General features: G+C 51.4%; 1 protein-coding gene across 1 annotated transcript in view; it reads right to left on the reverse strand.

Moving 5' to 3' along the window:
- The window catches only part of LOC137310356 (uncharacterized), a 61,949-nt gene extending 38,411 nt beyond the window's left edge, over nucleotides 1-23,538 (reverse strand). The window contains 6 exon segments of the mRNA XM_067978204.1: nucleotides 982-1,110; nucleotides 12,572-12,844; nucleotides 15,915-16,426; nucleotides 16,473-16,597; nucleotides 20,641-22,303; nucleotides 23,477-23,538. Coding sequence (XP_067834305.1) covers nucleotides 982-1,110; nucleotides 12,572-12,844; nucleotides 15,915-16,426; nucleotides 16,473-16,597; nucleotides 20,641-22,225 — 2,624 coding nt within the window. The 5' untranslated portion in view covers nucleotides 22,226-22,303; nucleotides 23,477-23,538.
- Between the last annotated feature and the right edge of the window lie 1,753 nt (nucleotides 23,539-25,291).

Raw genomic sequence — 25,291 nt, forward strand, 5'->3', positions numbered from 1 at the left:
ATTTTATATCCAATAATATATTATATTGTGGGACACCCATCATTGTCGGGATATATATTTTATATATTATAATATATTATATTGTGGGACACCCTTCATTGTCGGGATATATATTTTATATATTATAATATATTATATTGTGGGACACCCATCATTGTCGGGATATATATTTTATATCCAATAATATATTATATTGTGGGACACCCCATCATTGTCGGGATATATATTTTATATCCAATAATATATTATATTGTGGGACACCCATCATTGTCGGGATATATATTTTATATATTATAATATATTATATTGTGGGACACCCATCATTGTCGGGATATATATTTTATATCCAATAATATATTATATTGTGGGACACCCCATCATTGTCGGGATATATATTTTATATCCAATAATATATTATATTGTGGGACACCCTTCATTGTCGGGATATATATTTTATATATTATAATATATTATATTGTGGGACACCCATCATTGTCGGGATATATATTTTATATCCAATAATATATTATATTGTGGGACACCCCATCATTGTCGGGATATATATTTTATATCCAATAATATATTATATTGTGGGACACCCATCATTGTCGGGATATATATTTTATATATTATAATATATTATATTGTGGGATTTGCTCTTTTTTGTCCTCCAGACAATGGGACCAAAGCCCCGCCCCCTTTCTGACCCGCTCAGCCTCCATGGGTCCACACCGCGCATGCTCCGGTCAGGTCCACACCGCGCATGCTCAGGGGCTGGTCCACACCGCGCATGCTCATGCTCACGCTCACCCCCCTCCCCCCACCCAGGGGCTGCGCCTGCGCGGTGGAGTCCCGGGCGGAGGGACGGTCAGGCCCGCGTCCCTTCAGAGAGGGGAAATTCCACGGGAGCGGCCAAACCGAGTTTTCCCCGGTGCCCCGAAGGGCGAGACGAGGACGGAGAGTTAAGGGGAAAATCCAAACCTGCGGGTCGGCCTTCGGCCTCCGGGGCCCTCCGTGGCCGCCGAGCGGCGCTTCCGTTCGCCGCAGCGGGGAAATTTTCTCACGGACACGTGATCCGCGGGGGGTGGGTGATTGACGTGAGGTTCGGGCCAATGGGGAGCGAGGGGGCGTCACCTGGAGGACCGAGGGAGGCGGCGGGTCCTCCGACCAATCGGGGGGCGCCCGAGGGGCGGGACTTGTGGGTCTTCACTCTGCACCTGTACCCTGGGAGTGTTTCAGTGCAGAGGGAGCTTTACTCTGTATCGAACCCTGGGAGTGTTTGATGGGACAGTGTAGAGGGAGCTTTACTCTGTATCTAACCCTGTACCTGCCCTGGGAGTGTTTGATGGGACAGTGTAGAGGGAGCTTTACTCTGTATCTAACCCTGTACCTGCCCTGGGAGTGTTTGATGGGACAGTGTAGAGGGAGCTTTACTCTGTATCTAACCCTGTACCTGACCCTGGGAGTGTTTGATGGGACAGTGTAGAGGGAGCTTTACTCTGTATCTAACCCTGTACCTGACCCTGGGAGTGTTTGATGGGACAGTGTAGAGGGAGCTTTACTCTGTATCTAACCCTGTACCTGCCCTGGGAGTGTTTGATGGGACGGTGTAGAGGGAGCTTTACTCTGTATCTAACCCTGTACCTGACCCTGGGAGTGTTTGATGGGACAGTGTAGAGGGAGCTTTACTCTGTATCTAACCCTGTACCTGACCCTGGGAGTGTTTGATGGGACAGTGTAGAGGGAGCTTTACTCTGTATCTAACCCTGTACCTGACCCTGGGAGTGTTTGATGGGACAGTGTAGAGGGAGCTTTACTCTGTATCTAACCCTGTACCTGACCCTGGGAGTGTTTGATGGGACAGTGTAGAGGGAGCTTTACTCTGTATCTAACCCTGTACCTGCCCTGGGAGTGTTTGATGGGACAGTGTAGAGGGAGCTTTACTCTGTATCTAACCCTGTACCTGACCCTGGGAGTGTTTGACGGGACAGTGTAGAGGGAGCTTTACTCTGTATCTAACCCTGTACCTGCCCTGGGAGTGTTTGATGGGACAGTGTAGAGGGAGCTTTACTCTGTATCTAACCCTGTACCTGACCCTGGGAGTGTTTGATGGGACAGTGTAGAGGGAGCTTTACTCTGTATCTAACCCTGTACCTGCCCTGGGAGTGTTTGATGGGACAGTGTAGAGGGAGCTTTACTCTGTATCTAACCCTGTACCTGACCCTGGGAGTGTTTGATGGGACAGTGTAGAGGGAGCTTTACTCTGTATCTAACCCTGTACCTGACCCTGGGAGTGTTTGATGGGACAGTGTAGAGGGAGCTTTACTCTGTATCTAACCCTGTACCTGCCCTGGGAGTGTTTGATAGGACAGTGTAGAGGGAGCTTTACTCTGTATCTAACCCTGTACCTGCCCTGGGAGTGTTTGATGGGACAGTGCAGAGGGAGCTTTACTCTGTATCTAACCCTGTACCTGCCCTGGGAGTGTTTGATGGGATAGTGTAGAGGGAGCTTTACTCTGTATCTAACCCTGCACCTGCCCTGGGAGTGTTTGACGGGACAGTGTAGAGGGAGCTTTACTCTGTATCTGACCCTGTACCTGCCCTGGGAGTGTTTGATGGGACAGTGTAGAGGGAGCTTTACTCTGTATCTGACCCTGTACCTGCCCTGGGAGTGTTTGATGGGACAGTGTAGAGGGAGCTTTACTCTTTATCTGACCCTGTACTTGCCCTGGGAGTGTTTGATGGGACAGTGTAGAGGGAGCTTTACTCTGTATCTGACCCTGTACCTGACCCTGGGAGTGTTTGATGGGACAGTGTAGAGGGAGCTTTACTCTGTATCTGACCCTGTACCTGCCCTGGGAGTGTTTGACGGGACAGTGTAGAGGGAGCTTTACTCTGCATCTAACCCTGTACCTGCCCTGGGAGTGTTTGATGGGACAGTGTAGAGGGAGCTTTACTCTGTATCTGACCCTGTACCTGCCCTGGGAGTGTTTGATGGGACAGTGTAGAGGGAGCTTTACTCTTTATCTAACCCTGTACTTGCCCTGGGAGTGTTTGATGGGACAGTGCAGAGGGAGCTTTACTCTGTATCTGACCCTGTACCTGACCCTGGGAGTGTTTGATGGGACAGTGTCGAGGGAGCTTTACTCTGTATCTGACCCTGTACCTGCCCTGGGAGTGTTTGACGGGACAGTGTAGAGGGAGCTTTACTCTGCATCTAACCCTGTACCTGCCCTCGGAGTGTTTGATGGGACAGTGTAGAGGGAGCTTTACTCTGTCTCTGACCCTGGACCTGACCCGGGAGTGTTTGACGGGACAATGTAGAGGGAGCTTTACTCTGTATCTAACCCTGTACCTGACCCTGGGAGTGTTTGATGGGACAGTGTCGAGGGAGCTTTACTCTGTATCTAACCCTGTACCTGACCCTGGGAGTGTTTGATGGGACAGTGTGGAGGGAGCTTTACTCTGTATCTGACCCTGCACCTGACCCGGGAGTGTTTGACGGGACAATGTCGAGGGAGCTTTACTCTGTATCTAACCCTGTACCTGACCCTGGGAGTGTTTAACGGGACAGTGTGGAGGGAGCTTTACTCTGTATCTAACCCTGTACCTGACCCTGGGAGTGTTTGATGGGACAGTGTGGAGGGAGCTTTACTCTGTATCTAACCCTGTACCTGCCCTGGGAGTGTTTGATGGGACAGTGTAGAGGGAGCTTTACTCTGTATCTAACCCTGTACCTGCCCTGGGAGTGTTTGATGGGACAGTGTCGAGGGAGCTTTACTCTGTATCTAACCCTGTACCTGCCCTGGGAGTGTTTGATGGGACAGTGTAGAGGGAGCTTTACTCTGTATCTAACCCTGTACCTGCCCTGGGAGTGTTTGATGGGACAGTGTAGAGGGAGCTTTACTCTGTATCTAACCCTGTACCTGCCCTGGGAGTGTTTGATGGGACAGTGTCGAGGGAGCTTTACTCTGTATCTAACCCTGTACCTGCCCTGGGAGTGTTTGATGGGACAGTGTAGAGGGAGCTTTACTCTGTATCTAACCCTGTACCTGCCCTGGGAGTGTTTGATGGGACAGTGTAGAGGGAGCTTTACTCTGTATCTAACCCTGTACCTGACCCTGGGAGTGTTTGACGGGACAGTGTAGAGGGAGCTTTACTCTGTATCTAACCCTGTACCTGCCCTGGGAGTGTTTGATGGGACAGTGTAGAGGGAGCTTTACTCTGTATCTAACCCTGTACCTGCCCTGGGAGTGTTTGATGGTACAGTGCAGAGGGAGCTTTACTCTGTATCTAACCCTGTACCTGCCCTGGGAGTGTTTGATGGGACAGTGTAGAGGGAGCTTTACTCTGTATCTAACCCTGTACCTCACCCTGGGAGTGTTTGATGGGACAGTGTGGAGGGAGCTTTACTCTGTATCTAACCCTGTACCTGCCCTGGCAGTGTTTGACGGGACAGTGTGGAGGGAGCTTTACTCTGTATCTAACTCTGTACCTGCCCTGGGAGTGTTTGATGGGACAGTGTAGAGGGAGCTTTACTCTGTATCTGACCCTGTACCTGCCCTGGGAGTGTTTGATGGGACAGTGTAGAGGGAGCTTTACTCTGTATCTGACCCTGGACCTGCCCTGGGAGTGTTTGACGGGACAGTGTCGAGGGAGCTTTACTCTGTATCTAACCCTGTACCTGACCCTGGGAGTGTTTGACGGGACAGTGTAGAGGGAGCTTTACTCTGTATCTAACCCTGTACCTGCCCTGGGAGTGTTTGATGGGACAGTGTCGAGGGAGCTTTACTCTGTATCTAACCCTGTACCTGCCCTGGGAGTGTTTGATGGGACAGTGCAGAGGGAGCTTTACTCTGTATCTAACCCTGTACCTGCCCTGGGAGTGTTTGATGGGACAGTGTAGAGGGAGCTTTACTCTGTATCTAACCCTGTACCTGACCCTGGGAGTGTTTGACGGGACAGTGTGGAGGGAGCTTTACTCTGTATCTAACCCTGTACCTGCCCTGGGAGTGTTTGATGGGACAGTGTAGAGGGAGCTTTACTCTGTATCTAACCCTGTACCTGCCCTGGGAGTGTTTGATGGGACAGTGTAGAGGGAGCTTTACTCTGTATCTAACCCTGTACCTGCCCTGGGAGTGTTTGACGGGACAGTGTAGAGGGAGCTTTACTCTGTATCTGACCCTGTACCTGCCCTGGGAGTGTTTGATGGGACAGTGTAGAGGGAGCTTTACTCTGTATCTGACCCTGTACCTGCCCTGGGAGTGTTTGATGGGACAGTGTAGAGGGAGCTTTACTCTTTATCTGACCCTGTACTTGCCCTGGGAGTGTTTGATGGGACAGTGTAGAGGGAGCTTTACTCTGTATCTGACCCTGTACCTGACCCTGGGAGTGTTTGATGGGACAGTGTAGAGGGAGCTTTACTCTGTATCTAACCCTGTACCTGACCCTGGGAGTGTTTGATGGGACAGTGTAGAGGGAGCTTTACTCTGTATCTAACCCTGTACCTGACCCTGGGAGTGTTTGATGGGACAGTGTAGAGGGAGCTTTACTCTGTATCTAACCCTGTACCTGCCCTGGGAGTGTTTGATGGGACAGTGTAGAGGGAGCTTTACTCTGTATCTAACCCTGTACCTGACCCTGGGAGTGTTTGATGGGACAGTGTAGAGGGAGCTTTACTCTGTATCTAACCCTGTACCTGCCCTGGGAGTGTTTGATGGGACAGTGTGGAGGGAGCTTTACTCTGTATCTAACCCTGTACCTGACCCTGGGAGTGTTTGACGGGACAGTGTAGAGGGAGCTTTACTCTGTATCTAACCCTGTACCTGCCCTGGGAGTGTTTGATGGGACAGTGTAGAGGGAGCTTTACTCTGTATCTAACCCTGTACCTGACCCTGGGAGTGTTTGATGGGACAGTGTAGAGGGAGCTTTACTCTGTATCTAACCCTGTACCTGACCCTGGGAGTGTTTGATGGGACAGTGTAGAGGGAGCTTTACTCTGTATCTAACCCTGTACCTGCCCTGGGAGTGTTTGATGGGACAGTGTAGAGGGAGCTTTACTCTGTATCTAACCCTGTACCTGACCCTGGGAGTGTTTGATGGGACAGTGTAGAGGGAGCTTTACTCTGTATCTAACCCTGTACCTGACCCTGGGAGTGTTTGATGGGACAGTGTAGAGGGAGCTTTACTCTGTATCTAACCCTGTACCTGCCCTGGGAGTGTTTGATGGGACAGTGTAGAGGGAGCTTTACTCTGTATCTAACCCTGTACCTGCCCTGGGAGTGTTTGATGGGACAGTGCAGAGGGAGCTTTACTCTGTATCTAACCCTGTACCTGCCCTGGGAGTGTTTGATGGGATAGTGTAGAGGGAGCTTTACTCTGTATCTAACCCTGCACCTGCCCTGGGAGTGTTTGACGGGACAGTGTAGAGGGAGCTTTACTCTGTATCTGACCCTGTACCTGCCCTGGGAGTGTTTGATGGGACAGTGTAGAGGGAGCTTTACTCTGTATCTGACCCTGTACCTGCCCTGGGAGTGTTTGATGGGACAGTGTAGAGGGAGCTTTACTCTTTATCTGACCCTGTACTTGCCCTGGGAGTGTTTGATGGGACAGTGTAGAGGGAGCTTTACTCTGTATCTGACCCTGTACCTGACCCTGGGAGTGTTTGATGGGACAGTGTAGAGGGAGCTTTACTCTGTATCTGACCCTGTACCTGCCCTGGGAGTGTTTGACGGGACAGTGTAGAGGGAGCTTTACTCTGCATCTAACCCTGTACCTGCCCTGGGAGTGTTTGATGGGACAGTGTAGAGGGAGCTTTACTCTGTATCTGACCCTGTACCTGCCCTGGGAGTGTTTGATGGGACAGTGTAGAGGGAGCTTTACTCTTTATCTAACCCTGTACTTGCCCTGGGAGTGTTTGATGGGACAGTGCAGAGGGAGCTTTACTCTGTATCTGACCCTGTACCTGACCCTGGGAGTGTTTGATGGGACAGTGTCGAGGGAGCTTTACTCTGTATCTGACCCTGTACCTGCCCTGGGAGTGTTTGACGGGACAGTGTAGAGGGAGCTTTACTCTGCATCTAACCCTGTACCTGCCCTCGGAGTGTTTGATGGGACAGTGTAGAGGGAGCTTTACTCTGTCTCTGACCCTGGACCTGACCCGGGAGTGTTTGACGGGACAATGTAGAGGGAGCTTTACTCTGCATCTAACCCTGTACCTGACCCTGGGAGTGTTTGATGGGACAGTGTCGAGGGAGCTTTACTCTGTATCTAACCCTGTACCTGACCCTGGGAGTGTTTGATGGGACAGTGTGGAGGGAGCTTTACTCTGTATCTGACCCTGCACCTGACCCGGGAGTGTTTGACGGGACAATGTCGAGGGAGCTTTACTCTGTATCTAACCCTGTACCTGACCCTGGGAGTGTTTAACGGGACAGTGTGGAGGGAGCTTTACTCTGTATCTAACCCTGTACCTGACCCTGGGAGTGTTTGATGGGACAGTGTGGAGGGAGCTTTACTCTGTATCTAACCCTGTACCTGCCCTGGGAGTGTTTGATGGGACAGTGTAGAGGGAGCTTTACTCTGTATCTAACCCTGTACCTGCCCTGGGAGTGTTTGATGGGACAGTGTCGAGGGAGCTTTACTCTGTATCTAACCCTGTACCTGCCCTGGGAGTGTTTGATGGGACAGTGTAGAGGGAGCTTTACTCTGTATCTAACCCTGTACCTGCCCTGGGAGTGTTTGATGGGACAGTGTAGAGGGAGCTTTACTCTGTATCTAACCCTGTACCTGCCCTGGGAGTGTTTGATGGGACAGTGTCGAGGGAGCTTTACTCTGTATCTAACCCTGTACCTGCCCTGGGAGTGTTTGATGGGACAGTGTAGAGGGAGCTTTACTCTGTATCTAACCCTGTACCTGCCCTGGGAGTGTTTGATGGGACAGTGTAGAGGGAGCTTTACTCTGTATCTAACCCTGTACCTGACCCTGGGAGTGTTTGACGGGACAGTGTAGAGGGAGCTTTACTCTGTATCTAACCCTGTACCTGCCCTGGGAGTGTTTGATGGGACAGTGTAGAGGGAGCTTTACTCTGTATCTAACCCTGTACCTGCCCTGGGAGTGTTTGATGGTACAGTGCAGAGGGAGCTTTACTCTGTATCTAACCCTGTACCTGCCCTGGGAGTGTTTGATGGGACAGTGTAGAGGGAGCTTTACTCTGTATCTAACCCTGTACCTCACCCTGGGAGTGTTTGATGGGACAGTGTGGAGGGAGCTTTACTCTGTATCTAACCCTGTACCTGCCCTGGCAGTGTTTGACGGGACAGTGTGGAGGGAGCTTTACTCTGTATCTAACTCTGTACCTGCCCTGGGAGTGTTTGATGGGACAGTGTAGAGGGAGCTTTACTCTGTATCTGACCCTGTACCTGCCCTGGGAGTGTTTGATGGGACAGTGTAGAGGGAGCTTTACTCTGTATCTGACCCTGGACCTGCCCTGGGAGTGTTTGACGGGACAGTGTCGAGGGAGCTTTACTCTGTATCTAACCCTGTACCTGACCCTGGGAGTGTTTGACGGGACAGTGTAGAGGGAGCTTTACTCTGTATCTAACCCTGTACCTGCCCTGGGAGTGTTTGATGGGACAGTGTCGAGGGAGCTTTACTCTGTATCTAACCCTGTACCTGCCCTGGGAGTGTTTGATGGGACAGTGCAGAGGGAGCTTTACTCTGTATCTAACCCTGTACCTGCCCTGGGAGTGTTTGATGGGACAGTGTAGAGGGAGCTTTACTCTGTATCTAACCCTGTACCTGACCCTGGGAGTGTTTGACGGGACAGTGTGGAGGGAGCTTTACTCTGTATCTAACCCTGTACCTGCCCTGGGAGTGTTTGATGGGACAGTGTAGAGGGAGCTTTACTCTGTATCTAACCCTGTACCTGCCCTGGGAGTGTTTGATGGGACAGTGTAGAGGGAGCTTTACTCTGTATCTAACCCTGTACCTGCCCTGGGAGTGTTTGACGGGACAGTGTAGAGGGAGCTTTACTCTGTATCTGACCCTGTACCTGCCCTGGGAGTGTTTGATGGGACAGTGTAGAGGGAGCTTTACTCTGTATCTGACCCTGTACCTGCCCTGGGAGTGTTTGATGGGACAGTGTAGAGGGAGCTTTACTCTTTATCTGACCCTGTACTTGCCCTGGGAGTGTTTGATGGGACAGTGTAGAGGGAGCTTTACTCTGTATCTGACCCTGTACCTGACCCTGGGAGTGTTTGATGGGACAGTGTAGAGGGAGCTTTACTCTGTATCTGACCCTGTACCTGCCCTGGGAGTGTTTGACGGGACAGTGTAGAGGGAGCTTTACTCTGCATCTAACCCTGTACCTGCCCTGGGAGTGTTTGATGGGACAGTGTAGAGGGAGCTTTACTCTGTATCTGACCCTGTACCTGCCCTGGGAGTGTTTGATGGGACAGTGTAGAGGGAGCTTTACTCTTTATCTAACCCTGTACTTGCCCTGGGAGTGTTTGATGGGACAGTGCAGAGGGAGCTTTACTCTGTATCTGACCCTGTACCTGACCCTGGGAGTGTTTGATGGGACAGTGTCGAGGGAGCTTTACTCTGTATCTGACCCTGTACCTGCCCTGGGAGTGTTTGACGGGACAGTGTAGAGGGAGCTTTACTCTGCATCTAACCCTGTACCTGCCCTCGGAGTGTTTGATGGGACAGTGTAGAGGGAGCTTTACTCTGTCTCTGACCCTGTACCTGACCCGGGAGTGTTTGACGGGACAATGTAGAGGGAGCTTTACTCTGTATCTAACCCTGTACCTGACCCTGGGAGTGTTTGATGGGACAGTGTCGAGGGAGCTTTACTCTGTATCTAACCCTGTACCTGACCCTGGGAGTGTTTGATGGGACAGTGTGGAGGGAGCTTTACTCTGTATCTGACCCTGCACCTGACCCGGGAGTGTTTGACGGGACAATGTCGAGGGAGCTTTACTCTGTATCTAACCCTGTACCTGACCCTGGGAGTGTTTAACGGGACAGTGTGGAGGGAGCTTTACTCTGTATCTAACCCTGTACCTGACCCTGGGAGTGTTTGATGGGACAGTGTGGAGGGAGCTTTACTCTGTATCTAACCCTGTACCTGCCCTGGGAGTGTTTGATGGGACAGTGTAGAGGGAGCTTTACTCTGTATCTAACCCTGTACCTGCCCTGGGAGTGTTTGATGGGACAGTGTCGAGGGAGCTTTACTCTGTATCTAACCCTGTCCCTGCCCTGGGAGTGTTTGATGGGACAGTGTAGAGGGAGCTTTACTCTGTATCTAACCCTGTACCTGCCCTGGGAGTGTTTGATGGGACAGTGTAGAGGGAGCTTTACTCTGTATCTAACCCTGTACCTGCCCTGGGAGTGTTTGATGGGACAGTGTCGAGGGAGCTTTACTCTGTATCTAACCCTGTACCTGCCCTGGGAGTGTTTGATGGGACAGTGTAGAGGGAGCTTTACTCTGTATCTAACCCTGTACCTGCCCTGGGAGTGTTTGATGGGACAGTGTAGAGGGAGCTTTACTCTGTATCTAACCCTGTACCTGACCCTGGGAGTGTTTGACGGGACAGTGTAGAGGGAGCTTTACTCTGTATCTAACCCTGTACCTGCCCTGGGAGTGTTTGATGGGACAGTGTAGAGGGAGCTTTACTCTGTATCTAACCCTGTACCTGCCCTGGGAGTGTTTGATGGTACAGTGCAGAGGGAGCTTTACTCTGTGTCTAACCCTGTACCTGCCCTGGGAGTGTTTGATGGGACAGTGTAGAGGGAGCTTTACTCTGTATCTAACCCTGTACCTAACCCTGGGAGTGTTTGATGGGACAGTGTGGAGGGAGCTTTACTCTGTATCTAACCCTGTACCTGCCCTGGCAGTGTTTGACGGGACAGTGTGGAGGGAGCTTTACTCTGTATCTAACTCTGTACCTGCCCTGGGAGTGTTTGATGGGACAGTGTAGAGGGAGCTTTACTCTGTATCTGACCCTGTACCTGCCCTGGGAGTGTTTGATGGGACAGTGTAGAGGGAGCTTTACTCTGTATCTGACCCTGGACCTGCCCTGGGAGTGTTTGACGGGACAGTGTCGAGGGAGCTTTACTCTGTATCTAACCCTGTACCTGACCCTGGGAGTGTTTGACGGGACAGTGTAGAGGGAGCTTTACTCTGTATCTAACCCTGTACCTGCCCTGGGAGTGTTTGATGGGACAGTGTCGAGGGAGCTTTACTCTGTATCTAACCCTGTACCTGCCCTGGGAGTGTTTGATGGGACAGTGTAGAGGGAGCTTTACTCTGTATCTAACCCTGTACCTGCCCTGGGAGTGTTTGATGGGACAGTGTAGAGGGAGCTTTACTCTGTATCTAACCCTGTACCTGACCCTGGGAGTGTTTGACGGGACAGTGTGGAGGGAGCTTTACTCTGTATCTAACCCTGTACCTGCCCTGGGAGTGTTTGATGGGACAGTGTAGAGGGAGCTTTACTCTGTATCTAACCCTGTACCTGCCCTGGGAGTGTTTGATGGGACAGTGTAGAGGGAGCTTTACTCTGTATCTAACCCTGTACCTGACCCTGGGAGTGTTTGACGGGACAGTGTGGAGGGAGCTTTACTCTGTATCTAACCCTGTACCTGCCCTGGCAGTGTTTGACGGGACAGTGTGGAGGGAGCTTTACTCTGTATCTAACTCTGTACCTGCCCTGGGAGTGTTTGATGGGACAGTGTGGAGGGAGCTTTACTCTTTATCTAACCCTGTACTTTCCCTGGGAGTGTTTGATGGGACAGTGTGGAGGGAGCTTTACTCTGTATCTGACCCTGTACCTGCCCTGGGAGTGTTTGATGGGACAGTGTAGAGGGAGCTTTACTCTGTATCTGACCCTGTACCTGCCCTGGGAGTGTTTGACGGGACAGTGTCGAGGGAGCTTTACTCTGTATCTAACCCTGTACCTGCCCTGGGAGTGTTTGATGTTTGCCCCAGGTGCTGAGAATGATAAAATCTTCCATTCCCCACAGTGACATCCAGCCCCTCGATGAGAACAAAAATTCACCCAGAAAAAGGGACACAAACCCATCCGCTCCTCCCCAGGACACAGATATTGACACAACAGGGAATGTCTGGAACACCTCATCGATTGGCTCTTGTTGTATGTTAGAAACAAGGACTCAATAGATTGTGGGTTTAAAACAAAGCTGATGTATTTAACGTACAAAGACAATATTTCTTATGTGATATTAAAATCCAGTGTAGATTTAGGGGCTCCTAACATCAACAGGTCCCATTTGCCATAATTAACATGGATCAGTCCCGGATGTGATTTAAAGGCATCGGAAACAGTGGAATCGAACCAGCGCAGTCAAACGTGGAGACTCTGGTGTGTCAGCTGTTGGGATAAACCAGGGGATCCCTTTTCACACAGTCCGCAGGTGAACTGTCCCCAGTGTGAAGGTGCTGGTGCACCTCCCGGTCCCGGGAGCTTTTAAACCTTTTCTCACAGTCAGGACGTTTAAACGGTCTCTCGTCAGCGTTAACGCTGCAGGCTGGATGTGTCAGCGAAACCCTTCCCGCACGAAGAGCAAGTGAACGGCCTCTTCCCCCGTGTGATAACGTTGGTGCCTCTTCAGGTACTCGGAGCTTTTAGAGCTCTTCCCACGTTCAGAACGTTTAAAATATTCCTCGTCAGTGCGAGGTTGCTGGTGTCTCAACGTAGCGGATGACCGAGTGAATCCCCTCCCGCGCAGGGAGCAGGTGAACGGCCTCTTTCCGGTCTGAGTGCCTTGGTGTCTCTGCGGGGCCTGGCAGTTTTTCCCACACTCAGAACATATGAACGATCTCTCAACAGCGCGAACACCCTGACGCGTCAGCAGGGCGGATGGACGAGTGAATCCCTTCCCGCACACGGCCTCTCCCCGGTGTGAACCCGCTGGCGTCGCAGCGGGTCAGACGATCGGTCGAAAGTGAGTCCACACGCGGAACACGTCTACGGTTTGCCCGCGCTGCGATTGCTGCTTTCTGCTTCCATGTGCAAAGGCCAGTGATGTTAAACAACAACAGCTGGCCTTTTATACAGCGCCTTTAACGTAGTAAAACGTCCCGGGGAGCTTCACGGGAGCGTGATCAGAGAAAGAAAACTGACACCGAGCCAAAGTTGGAGATAAGAACATAAGAAATAGGAGCAGGAGTAGGCCAATCGGCCCCTCGAGCCTGCTCCGCCATTCAATAAGATCATGGCTGATCTGATCCTAACCTCAAATCTAAATTCATGTCCAATTTCCTGCCCGCTCCCCGTAACCCCTAATTCCCTTTACTTCTAGGAAACTGTCTATTTCTGTTTTAAATTTATTTAATGATGTAGCTTACACAGCTTCCTGGGGCAGCAAATTCCACAGACCCACCACCCTCTGAGTGAAGAAGTTTCTCCTCATCTCAGTTTTGAAAGAGCAGCCCCTTATTCGAAGATTATGCCCCCTCATTCTAGTTTCACCCATCCTTGGGACCATCCTTACCGCATCCACCCGATCAAGCCCCTTCACAATCTTATATGTTTCAATAAGATCGCCTCTCATTCTTCTGAACTCCAATGAGTCGAGTCCCAATCTACTCAACCTCTCCTCATATGTCCGCCCCCTCATCCCCGGGATTAGCCGAGCGACTAGAAGCTCGGTCAAAGAAGGCTGAAGGTTGCGGTCGGATTCATGCGCCTCTGTTGGATGCAGAACACGCTCGCGGTCCAAGAATGAGCCCCTAATGCGCCTGCGCCCCCGTCACCCGGATACAACGCGCGGGGCGCTCTGGGTCAGGCCGGTAACCCCGTTGAGAGTCCGAATAACCGGCGGAAAGTGAGTTTTATCGGAGAGAGGGAGCCAAGCCGGAGAGCGCGAGGGTTCCCCGGGCACCGGACGGAGCGGATTCAGCCTCGGCGGAGCAGGTGATGCTTCTCCCGGGGGGTGGGGGACACACGTGATCCGGGCCGCCCCCCCCCAGCAACCCCACACGGGGGTGATTGACGTGAGCTTCCGACCAATAGGGAGCGAGGGGGCGTCGCCTGGAGGGCGGCAGCGGGTCCTCCAACCAATCGGGGGGCGCCCGAGGGGCGGGACTTGCGCCGGCTCGGTCGTCAGGGCAACGACTTGCTGCGGTCCCCTTGTTCGGGGTCTGGGGGGAGGGGGGTTTATTCCCCTTATTTTACACAAGGCTGTTTGTTGCACCACTGATTAGCTCAGGTTTTTATAATAGGTTTACAGGAAATATACAGGCACTGGAGAAGGTGCAAAAACGATTTACTGGGATGATAATGGAACTGAGAGGTTCCACCGATCAGGAAAGGCTGAACAGGCCGGGGCTCGTTCCTCTTGAAAAGAGAGGACTGAGGGGCGACCTGATGGAGGTCTTTAAGATTATGAAAGGGTTCGATAGGGTAGAGGTAGAGAAGATGTTTCCACTTGTGGGGGAGACCAGAACCAGGGGGGCCATAAATATAAGATAGTCACTAATAAATCCAATCGGGAATTCAGGAGAAACTTCTTCACCCAGAGAGCGGTGAGAATGTGGAACTCGCTCCCACAAGGAGTGGTTGAGGTGAATAGTGGAGATGGATTTAAGGGGAAGCTCGATAAACACATGAGGGAGAAAGGGATAGAAGGAGATGGTGAGAGGGTGAGATGGAGTCGGGAGGGAGGAGGCTCGTGTGGAGCATAAACACCGGGATAGACCCGATGGGCCGAATGGCCTGTTTCTGTGCTGTAAATTCTATGTAATTCTATGAAACGAGTGGAATCGAACCACCGCAGTCAAATGTAGAGACTGTGGGTGTGTCAGCAGGCGGGATAAACCAGGGGATCTCTTTCCACGCACTGAGGTTGACTCTAATGATCGGGAGTCCTAGTGTTTCAGACAATCAAGCTCACAATAACAAAAATGGTCTCTCCGGATCTGGATTACGTAGAGCTCTTAATAAAGCCCGGTGATAATTCCCTCAATCTGGGGAACAGAAATACAGTGGCTTCACACACAATCTTCTCGAGTCTGTTCCAACTGACAACAGCTTAAACGGCCTGTTCTTATCGTAGTACGTTACAGCACAGGAGGCCATTTGGCGCATCGTGCCTGTGCCGGCTCTTTGAAAGGGCTATCCAATTAATCCCACTCCCCTGCTCTTTTCCCCCTGTCGCCCTGTAATTTTTTTCTTTTATATACAAGTTTGGTCACCACTCAGGAAATGGGATTGTTTGGACCCACCTGTCGATCTCCTCCTGAACCACTGCTAAATTCGAGGAATTTCGTTCATCTGTGACCAGACCATAACCACAAGCCCGTTCTGGTTATCACACCTGTTATTATATTCACACCCAGACATTGTGGCTTTACTTGTCTGACACTTCATCCCATAACACGGGCACAGGGGCTCAGTAATGTTTCAGAACAAATCAAAGAACGACAACATGCCGGTCAGCGTAACAGAATCCCATCACATTTATGGGGCCATAAATATAAGATGGTCACTAATAAATCCAGTAGGGAATTCAGGAGAAACTTCTTTACCCAGAGAGTGGTGAGAATGTGGAACTCGCTCCCACAAGCAGTGGTTGAGGTGAATAGTGTAGATGGATTTAAGGGGAAGCTCGATAAACACATGAGGGAGAAAGGAATAGAAGGAGATGGTGAGAGGGTGAGATGGAGGAGGGAGGGAGGAGGCTCGTGTGGAGCATAAACACCAGCATGGAACTGATGGGCCGAATGGCCTGTTTCTGTGCTGTACGTTCTATGTAACACCATGAACTGTCAAAATAAAGAGAATCATCAGCACAACAATCTGAAAGATTAAAGAGCAGTACAAAATTTATGAAACATTCTTTCACTCCACTTCCATGCCGCCCCAGCTGTCTGCAGGGCCCCACGCTACAGAACAGTGCGAGCTCGCTGCTGTCTCAGAAGGTGGGATGACCGAGTGAATCCCTTCCCCCACACGGAGCAGACGAACGGCCTAACAGCAGTGCGATAGCATTGGTGTAACATCAGGTTATTGGAGCTTTTAAAGTTCTTCCCACAGTCAGAACATTTAAACGGTCCCTCGTCAGTGTGAACTCGCTGGTGTGTTAGCAGGCTGGATGAATCACTGAAGCCTTTCCCACACACGGGGCAGGTGCACAGTCTCTCCCTCGTGTGCACGTGCTGGTGTATCATCAAGGCAGAGGACTGCGTGAATCCCTTCCCGCACACGGAGCAGGTGTACGGCCTCTCCCCAGTGTGCAATCGCTGGTGTGCCAGCAGCTTGGTTGTGTCAGCAAATCTCTTCCCGCAGGCGAACAGCCTCTCTCCAGTGTGAACTCGCCGGTGTCTCCGCAGGTCAGATAACTGAGCGAACCCCTTCCCGCACACGGAGCAGGCGAACGGCCTCTCCCCGGTGTGAAGTTGCTGGTGTCTCAAGAGCGGTCGACTGAGCGAATCCCTTCCCGCACACGGAGCAGGCGAACGGCCTCTCCCCGGCGTGAGCCCGCTGGTGTTTCAGCAGGTTGGACGATCGGTCGAATCCCCGTCCACACGTGGAACACGTCTGCGGTTCGCCCGCGCTGCGATTGCTGCTTTCTGCTTCCGTGTGCAAAGGCCAGTGATGTTAAACAGCAACAGCTCGCCTTTATACAGCGCCTTGAACGTAGTAAAACGTTCCGCGGAGCTTCGCGGGAGCGTAATCAGAGAAAGGCGGAGATATTAGGACGGGTGACTGAAACCTTAGTCAAAGAGGCAGGTTTTAAGGAGCGTCTTAAAGGAGGAGAGAGAGGCGGAGAGGTTTAGGGAGGGAATTCCAGAGCTTAGGGCCCCGGGCAGCTGAAGGCACGGTGGAGCAGAGTAGTTCCCGATGAACAGAATGACTCTGTCAGATCCTGATGTGATGTTCGGTTTGAGCTTCCAGTCTGTAAATGCTCCACTTCTAAGGGGACGGTAGCATAGTGGTTATGTTACTGGGCTAGTAATCCAGAGGCCTGGACTAAAATCCAGAGTCATGAGTTCAAATCCCACCACGGCAGCTGGCGAATTTAAATTCAATTAATTAAATAAAATCTGGAATTAAAATACTAGTATCAGTAATGATGGCCATGAAACTACCGGATTGTTGTAAAAACCCATCTGGTTCACTAATGTCCTTTAGGGAAGGAAACCTGCCATCCTTACCCGGTCTGGCCTATATGTGACTCCAGACCCACAGCAATGTGGTTGATTCTGAAATGGCCTCACCACCACCTTCTCGAGGGCAATTAGGGATGGGCAATAAATGCTGGCCTCGCCAGCGACGCCCACATCCCGTGAACGAATAAAAAAAAAAATCCTGCAAAACGGGTTTAGAAAGGGTTGGAGGGAGCATGTTTTTTTTTTGCTAATTGTCCTCAAAGGCTTTCTATCAGCACATTAGCAGGAAGAGGAGAGTCAGGGTAAGGCCGCTAAGGAACAAAGGAGGCAAATGTGTAGCGGAGAGTGAGGGAATGGCAGAGAGACTCAATAAGGCCTCAGTTTTTACCCAAGAGGTGGATATTGGGATCGTCGAACCACCAGAGATGGCTGAAGAACTGTCAGTGGTCAACCGACGTCCGTAAAACGGATGATCCGGTCATTACCACGTTGCTTGGGATCTTGCTGTGCGCAAATTGTCTGCCGCGTTTCCTACATTACAACAGTGACTGCACTTCATTGGATGTAAAGCACCTTGGGAGGCCTCGAAGTTCTCTTATTATTCAGAGAGAAATGGGACTTTTAAAAAATTCGTGCATGGGATGTGGGCGTCGCTGGCGAGGCCGGCATTTATTGGCCGTCCCTAGTTGCCCTCGAGAAGGTGGGGGTGAGTCGCTGCCTTGAGCTGCTGCAATATTCTTATGTCTTTGTTAAACAATCCGGCTACAAAAAAATAGAGGGCTATTAAGAATCAACCACATTGCTGTGGGTCTGGAGTCACATAGAGGCCAGACCGGGTAAGGACGGCAGGTTTCCTTCCCCAAAGGACATTAGTGAACCAGATGGGTTTTTACGACAATCCGGTAGTTTCATTACTGATACTAGCTTTAATTAACTGAATTTAAATTCCCCAGCTGCCGTGGCGGGATTTGAACCTATGTCTCCAGATTTATTAGTCCCGACCTCTGGATTACTAGTCCAGTAACATAACCACTATGCTACTGTACCCTGGGTACGGTAACATAGAAATGACTCAAACTGAAGGCAGACAAACCTGATGGTTTATACTTTTTTTATATTCGTTCATGGGATGAGGGCGTCGCTGGCGAGGCCGGCATTTATTGCACTCACCTGCTTCCCCAGCTTCCCTCGGGATCCACAGGACGCACTGCAGCAATTCGCCAAGGCTTCTTCGACAGCACCTCCCAAACCCGCGACCTCTACCACCTAGAAGGACAAGGGCAGCAGGCGCATGGGAACAACACCCACCTGCACGTTCCCCTCCGAGTCACACACCATCCCGACTTGGAAATATATCGGCCGTTCCTTCACCGTCGCTGGGTCAAAATCCTGGAACTCCCTTCCTAACAGCACTGTGGGAGAACCTTCCCCACACGGACTGCAGCGGTTCAAGAAGGCGGCTCACCACCACCACCTTCTCAAGGGGCAATTAGGGATGGGCAATAAATGCCGGCCTCGCCAGCGACGCCCACATCCCATGAACGAATAAAAAACAAACCCTGCAGATTAGTCCTCTTCAACGACACGTCCAATTGCCTTTTGAAAGTTCCTATGGGATCTGCTTCCACCGCCCTTTCAGGGAGTGCGTTCCCAGGTCATAATAACCCTCCGTGTGAGAAAAGTTCTCCTCATTTCCACTGCAGTTCTTTTGCCAATTACTTTAAATCTCTGACCTCTGGTTGCCGACCCACTTGCCAGAGGAAATAGCTTCTCCCTATTTTCTCCATCAAAACAGCAAATGGTGTATTTTACAGCAAACAAAGTTTATTTACAGTCTGTTTAAAAAGTGTCTCTACCAACTGCAGCAAACATGACCGAAACTACAGCAACTTCTCCCGATAAAAGCAGGCTGATTTCTCCAGCAAAATGCATATGAGTGGAGGTTAGTTACGTGTTACAAATTGATTGTTTATAAACAATTACAAAGAATGTACAGCAGAGAAAAAGGCCATTCAGCCCAACAGGTCAATGCTGGTGTTTTCGCTCCACGTTAGCCTCCTGCCACCCTTGTTCATAAGAAAAAGGAGCAGGAGTAGGCCATTTGGCCCCTCGAGCCTGCTCCGCTCAATTCAATCAGATCATGGCTGATCTTCGACCTCAATTCCACTTTCCCGCCCGATCCCCATATCTCTTGATTCACTTAGTGTTCAAAAATCTATCAATCTCAGCCTTGAATATATTCAACGGCTCAGCATCCACAGCCCTCTGGGGTAGAGAATTCCAAAGATTCACAACCCTCTGAGTGAAGAAATTCCTCCTCATCTCAGTCTTGAATGTCCGACCCCTTATCCTGAGACTATGCCCCCTAGTTCTAGACTCTCCAGCCAGGGGAAACAGCCTCTCAGCATCTACCCTGTCAAGCCCCCCTCAGAATTTTATATGTTTCAATGAGATCACCTCTTATTCTTCTAAACTCCAGAGAATACAGGCCCATTCTATTCAACCTCTCCTCATAGGACAACCCTCTCATCCCAGGAATCAATCTAGTGAACCTTCATTGCACCGCCTCTAAGGCAAGTATATCCTTCCTTAGATAAGGAGACCAAAACTGTACACAGTACTCCAGGTGAGGTCTCACCAAAGCCCTGTACAATTGTAGTAAGACTTCCTCACTCTTGTACTCCAATCCCCTTGCAATAAAGGCGAACATGCCATTTGCCTTCCTAATTGCTTGCTGTACCTGCATGCTAACTTTCTGTGTTTTGTGTACAAGGACAGCCAAATCCCTCTGAATACCAACATTTAATAGTTTCTCATCATTTAAAAAGTATTCTGTTTTTCCATTCTGGACTCTTCATCTAACCCTATCAACATATCCTTCCAATCCCTTCTCCCTCATGTGTTTATCGAGCTTCCCCTTAAAATCGATACTAGTCACCTCAACTACTCCTTGTGGGAGCGAGTTCCACATTCTCACCACTCTCTGGGTGAAGAAGTTTCTCCTGAATTCCCGACTGGATTTATTAGTGACTATCTTATATTTATGGTCCCTAGTTCTGGTCACCCCCCACAAGTGGAGACATCTTCTCTACGTCTACCATAAAGAACCCTTTCATAATCTAAAAGACCTCTATTAAGTCACCCCTCAGTCTTCTCTTTTCTAGAGAAAAGATCCCCAGCCTGCTCAATCTTTCCTGAAAGGTGGAACCTCTCAGTTCGTCCTAGGTATCATCCTAGTAAATCTTCTTTGCACCTTCTCCAATGCCTCTATTACTCCAGCAAAATGCAGTGAGTGGTAGATAGTTACACAATGTAAATTGATTATTTCTCCAGCAAAGTGCAGTGAATGGCTGGATGCTGGTGTGTTGCACCAATAGATGCCTTTCCACACACTGCGCAGGTGAACTCTCGCCAGTGTAAATGCGATGGTGTCTCTTCAGGTCCTGGAGCTTTTAAAGCTCTCCCCACACTCACTCAGAACATTTAAAAAGGTCTCTCGTCACTGTGAACTCGCTGGTGCCTCAGCAGGTGGGATGACTTGCTGAAGACCTGCTCCCCAGCGTGAACGCGCTGGTGTCTACGCAGGGCCGACGACTGAGCGAACCCCTTCCCGCACACGGAGCAGGTGCACGGCGTCTCATCGGTGTGAACTCGCTGGTGCGTCAGCAGGTGGGATGACCGAGTGAATCCCTTCCCGCACGTGGAGCAGGCGAACGGTCTCTTTCCGGTATGAAGTTGCTGGTGTCTTAGCAGGTTGGACGACTGAGCGAATCCTTTCCCGCACACGGAGCAGGCGAACGGTCGCTCCCCGGTGTGAACCCGCTGGTGCCCCAACATGCTGGATGACTGAGTGAAACCCTTCCCACACACGGAGCAGGTGAAAGGTTTCTCCCCTGTGTGAGTGTGCTGGTGCCCCAACAGGCTGGATGAATGAGTGAACCCCTTCCCACAAAGGGAGCAGGTGAACGGTTTCTCCCCAGTGTGAATACGCTGGTGCTCAAACAGGCTGGATGACTGAGTGAACCCTTTCCCACACACAGAGCAGATGAACGGCCTCTCCCCCGTGTGGATTTTCTGGTGCCTCAGCAGGTGGCATGAATAAAGAAATCCTTTTCCGCATTCGGAGCAGGTGAAAGTTCGCCCCGCAGTGTGAACTCGCCGGTGCGCGATCAGGCTGGATGACTGAGTGAATTCCTTCCCGCACAGGGAGCAGGGGAACGGCCTCTCCCCGGTGTGAATACTCTGATGTTTCAGAAGGGTGGATGGATGAACAAAACCCTTTCCACATACGGAGCAAACGAAAGGTTTCTCCCCAGTGTGAACTCGCCGGTGCTCGAACAGCCTGGATGACTGGGTGAATCCCTTCCCACGCACGGAGCAGGGGAACGGCCTCTCCCGGGCGTGAACACTCTGGTGTTTCAGCAGGTTGGATGAGTTCTGATACCTCTTTCCGCAGTCAGAGCAGCCGAACGGTCTCTCGTCGGTGTGGCGGCGCTGGTGCCTCATCAGGTACTGCGACCTTTTGAAGCTCTTCCCGCAGTCAGCACACTTAAACGGCCGCTCGTCAGTGTGAACCTTCCGGTGCGTCAGCAGGTTGGACGACTGAGCGAATCCCTTCCCGCACACGGAGCAGGTGAACGGCCTCTCCCCGGTGTGACTGCGGCGGTGAGCTTCCAGCTCGGACGGGTAAATGAATCCCATCCCGCAGTCTCCACAATTATACAGTAGGTCCCCGGTGTGACTGCGTTTGTGGCTCGTGAGCTGGTACAGGTATATGAATCCCTTCCCGCAGTCCTCACATTTATACTGCCGCTCCCCGGTGTGACTGCGTTTGTGGCTCGTGAGCTGGTAAGGGTAAATGAATCCCTTCCCGCAGTCCTCACATTTATACTGTCTCTCCCCGGTGTGACTGCTCTTGTGCCTCGACAGCGAGGACATGTAAATAAATCCCTTCCCACACTCGCCACATTCATACCGTCTCTCCCCGGTGTGCCTGCCCATGTGGCTGTCCAGTTGGGACGATCGGCTGAATCCGCGTCCGCACACGGAACACGTGTACGGTTTGTCCGGGCTGCTCTCTCCTTCCATGTGCAAAGGCCGATGACATTCGGGTCCCGATGAACCGAGCGAGTTTTGGCGTGAGCTCCCAGTTTGTAAATCCTCCACCTGTGAAACGCATTTAGAAAGGGTAAGAGGGAGCATTATTCTTTTTGCTCATTTTCATCGAAAAGCAATAAAAACAGGCTTTCTATTAGCAGTGAGAGTCAGGGTAGGGATGAGGATGGACAGTCAGGGAATGACAAAAGAGTTTTGGATGAGCTCAAGTTTACGGAGGGTGGAAGCTGGGAGGCCGGCCAAGAGAGCATTGGAACAGTCCCAGTCTGGAGGTGACAGAGGCACGGACGAGGGTTTCAGCAGCAGGTGAGCTGAGGCGGGGGCAGAGACGGGCGATGTTACGGAGGTGGAAAGTAGGTGGTCTTGGTGATGATGAGGATATTGGCGGGAGGGAAGCTCAGCAGAGGGTCAAATAGGACACCGAGGTCACGAACGGTCTGGTTCAGCCTCAGACAGTGGCCAGGGCAGGGGATGGATTCGGCGGCCGGGGGAACGGAGTTTGTGGCGGGGACCGAAGACAACGGCTTCGGTCTTACCCAACGTTTACTTGGAGGAAATTTCTACTTATCCGATACTGGATGTCGGACCAGCAGCATGACAGCGTAGACAGAGACTGTTCCCATTGGCGGAAGGGACAAGGACCGGAAGACACAGATTTGGGGCGATTGGCGGGGGAGCCAAGGGGTAGACATGAGGAGGGACATTTTCGCGCCGGGAGGCCGAGGGGGGGGGGTTGTGATCTGGAGCGCACTGCCCGGGGTGGCGGTGGAGGCGGATTCGATTGTGGCTTTCGGAGGGGGAGTCGGTATTTGTGCAGGGCTGCGGGGATAGGTCGGGGTGGTGCGGGACTGGCTGGGTCGCTCTTGCGGAGAGCCGGCACCGGCTCGACGGGCCGAATGGCCCCCCCACCCCTGTGCTGTGACCCTTCCACGATGACTGACACAGCAATGGTGGGACTGGAGAAGTTGCTCCAACTGAAGGTGGACAAATCCCAGTGGGGGGGGAGGAGGAGGAGGGACATTTGATGGTTGATTGACAGCTGAGAGTCCGCGCATGCGCACGGGGGGGCGGTGGCAGTCGGCGGGCCGGGGCCTGAGGCCTCGGGCCGTGTTTCTAAAGCCCCCCCGCCCCGCCGGTCACTCTCCCCCCGGGAGAGGAGGAGAGTTTATTAAGAGAGTGAGGGAGAGATAAATGAAGTTAATAAAAAAAAAACCCCCGCCAAACCGGACAGTGCGAGGGTTCCCCGGGCACCGGACGGAGCGGATTCAGCCTCGGCGCAGCACGTGATCCTGGGGGGTGATTGACGTGAGCTTCGGACCAATAGGGAACGAGGGGGCGGCGCCTGGAGGACCGAGGGCGGCGGCGGGTCCTCCAACCAATCGGGGGGCGCCCGAGGGGCGGGACTTGTGGGGATCTAACCCTGCACCTGACCCTGGGAGTGTTTGATGGGACAGTGTAGAGGGAGCTTTACTCTGTATCTACCCCTGTACCTGACCCTGGGAGTGTTTGACGGGACAGTGTAGAGGGAGCTTTACTCTGTATCTAACCCTGTACCTGCCCTGGGAGTGTTTGATGGGACAGTGTAGAGGGAGCTTTACTCTGTATCTCACCCTGTACCTGACCCTGGGAGTGTTTGATGGGACAGTGTAGAGGGAGCTTTACTCTGTATCTAACCCTGTACCTGCCCTGGGAGTGTTTGACGGGACAGTGTAGAGGGAGCTTTACTCTGTATCTAACCCTGTACCTGCCCTGGGAGTGTTTGATGGGACAGTGTAGAGGGAGCTTTACTCTGTATCTCACCCTGTACCTGACCCTGGGAGTGTTTGACGGGACAGTGTAGAGGGAGCTTTACTCTGTATCTAACCCTGTACCTGACCCTGGGAGTGTTTGATGGGACAGTGTAGAGGGAGCTTTACTCTGTATCTAACCCTGTACCTGACCCTGGGAGTGTTTGATGGGACAGTGTAGAGGGAGCTTTACTCTGTATCTAACCCTGTACCTGCCCTGGGAGTGTTTGATGGGACAGTGTCGAGGGAGCTTTACTCTGTATCTAACCCTGTACCTGCCCTGGGAGTGTTTGACGGGACAGTGTAGAGGGAGCTTTACTCTGTATCTAACCATGTACCTGACCCTGGGAGTGTTTGATGGGACAGTGTAGAGGGAGCTTTACTCTGTATCTAACCCTGTACCTGACCCTGGGAGTGTTTGATGGGACAGTGTAGAGGGAGCTTTACTCTGTATCTAACCCTGTACCTGCCCTGGGAGTGTTTGACGGGACAGTGTAGAGGGAGCTTTACTCTGTATCTAACCCTGCTCCTGACCCTGGGAGTGTTTGATGGGACGGTGTGGAGGGAGCTTTACTCTGTATCTAACCCTGTACCTGCCCTGGGAGTGTTTGATGGGACAGTGTAGAGGGAGCTTTACTCTGTATCTAACCCTGCTCCTGACCCTGGGAGTGTTTGATGGGACAGTGTAGAGGGAGCTTTACTCTGTATCTAACCCTGTACCTGCCCCGGGAGTGTTTGACGGGACAGTGTGGAGGGAGCTTTACTCTGTATCTAACCCTGTACCTGCCCTGGGAGCGTTTGTTGTTGACACCAGGTACTGAAAATGATAAAATGTTCCACTTCCCCCACATTGACATCAATGGGAATAAAAATTCGCTCATGATAGTATCACAAACCCATCAGCTCCTCCCCTGGACACAGATACTGACAGGACAGGGAATGACTGGAACGCATCATCGATTGGCTCTCGTCTTATCTTAGAAAGAAGGATTCAATAGGCAGGGTGTTTAAAACAAAGGTTTTTCTTGTATATGGAATATTAAAATGCAGCCCAACAATGGTTGCTAATGGTTAACATGGATCAGTCCCGGTTGTGATTAAAGGCATTGGAAACTATGGAATTGAACCACCGCGGTGAAATATGGAGTGTCAGCAGGTGGGATAAACCAGGGGATCTCTTTCCACACACTGACACTAATGATAGGGAGTCTTAGTGTTTCAGATACCAGACAATCAAGCTCACAAGAACAAA

This window comes from Heptranchias perlo, unplaced genomic scaffold (assembly GCF_035084215.1).
Source record: "Heptranchias perlo isolate sHepPer1 unplaced genomic scaffold, sHepPer1.hap1 HAP1_SCAFFOLD_244, whole genome shotgun sequence".
In the NCBI taxonomy this organism is placed as follows: domain Eukaryota; kingdom Metazoa; phylum Chordata; class Chondrichthyes; order Hexanchiformes; family Hexanchidae; genus Heptranchias; species Heptranchias perlo.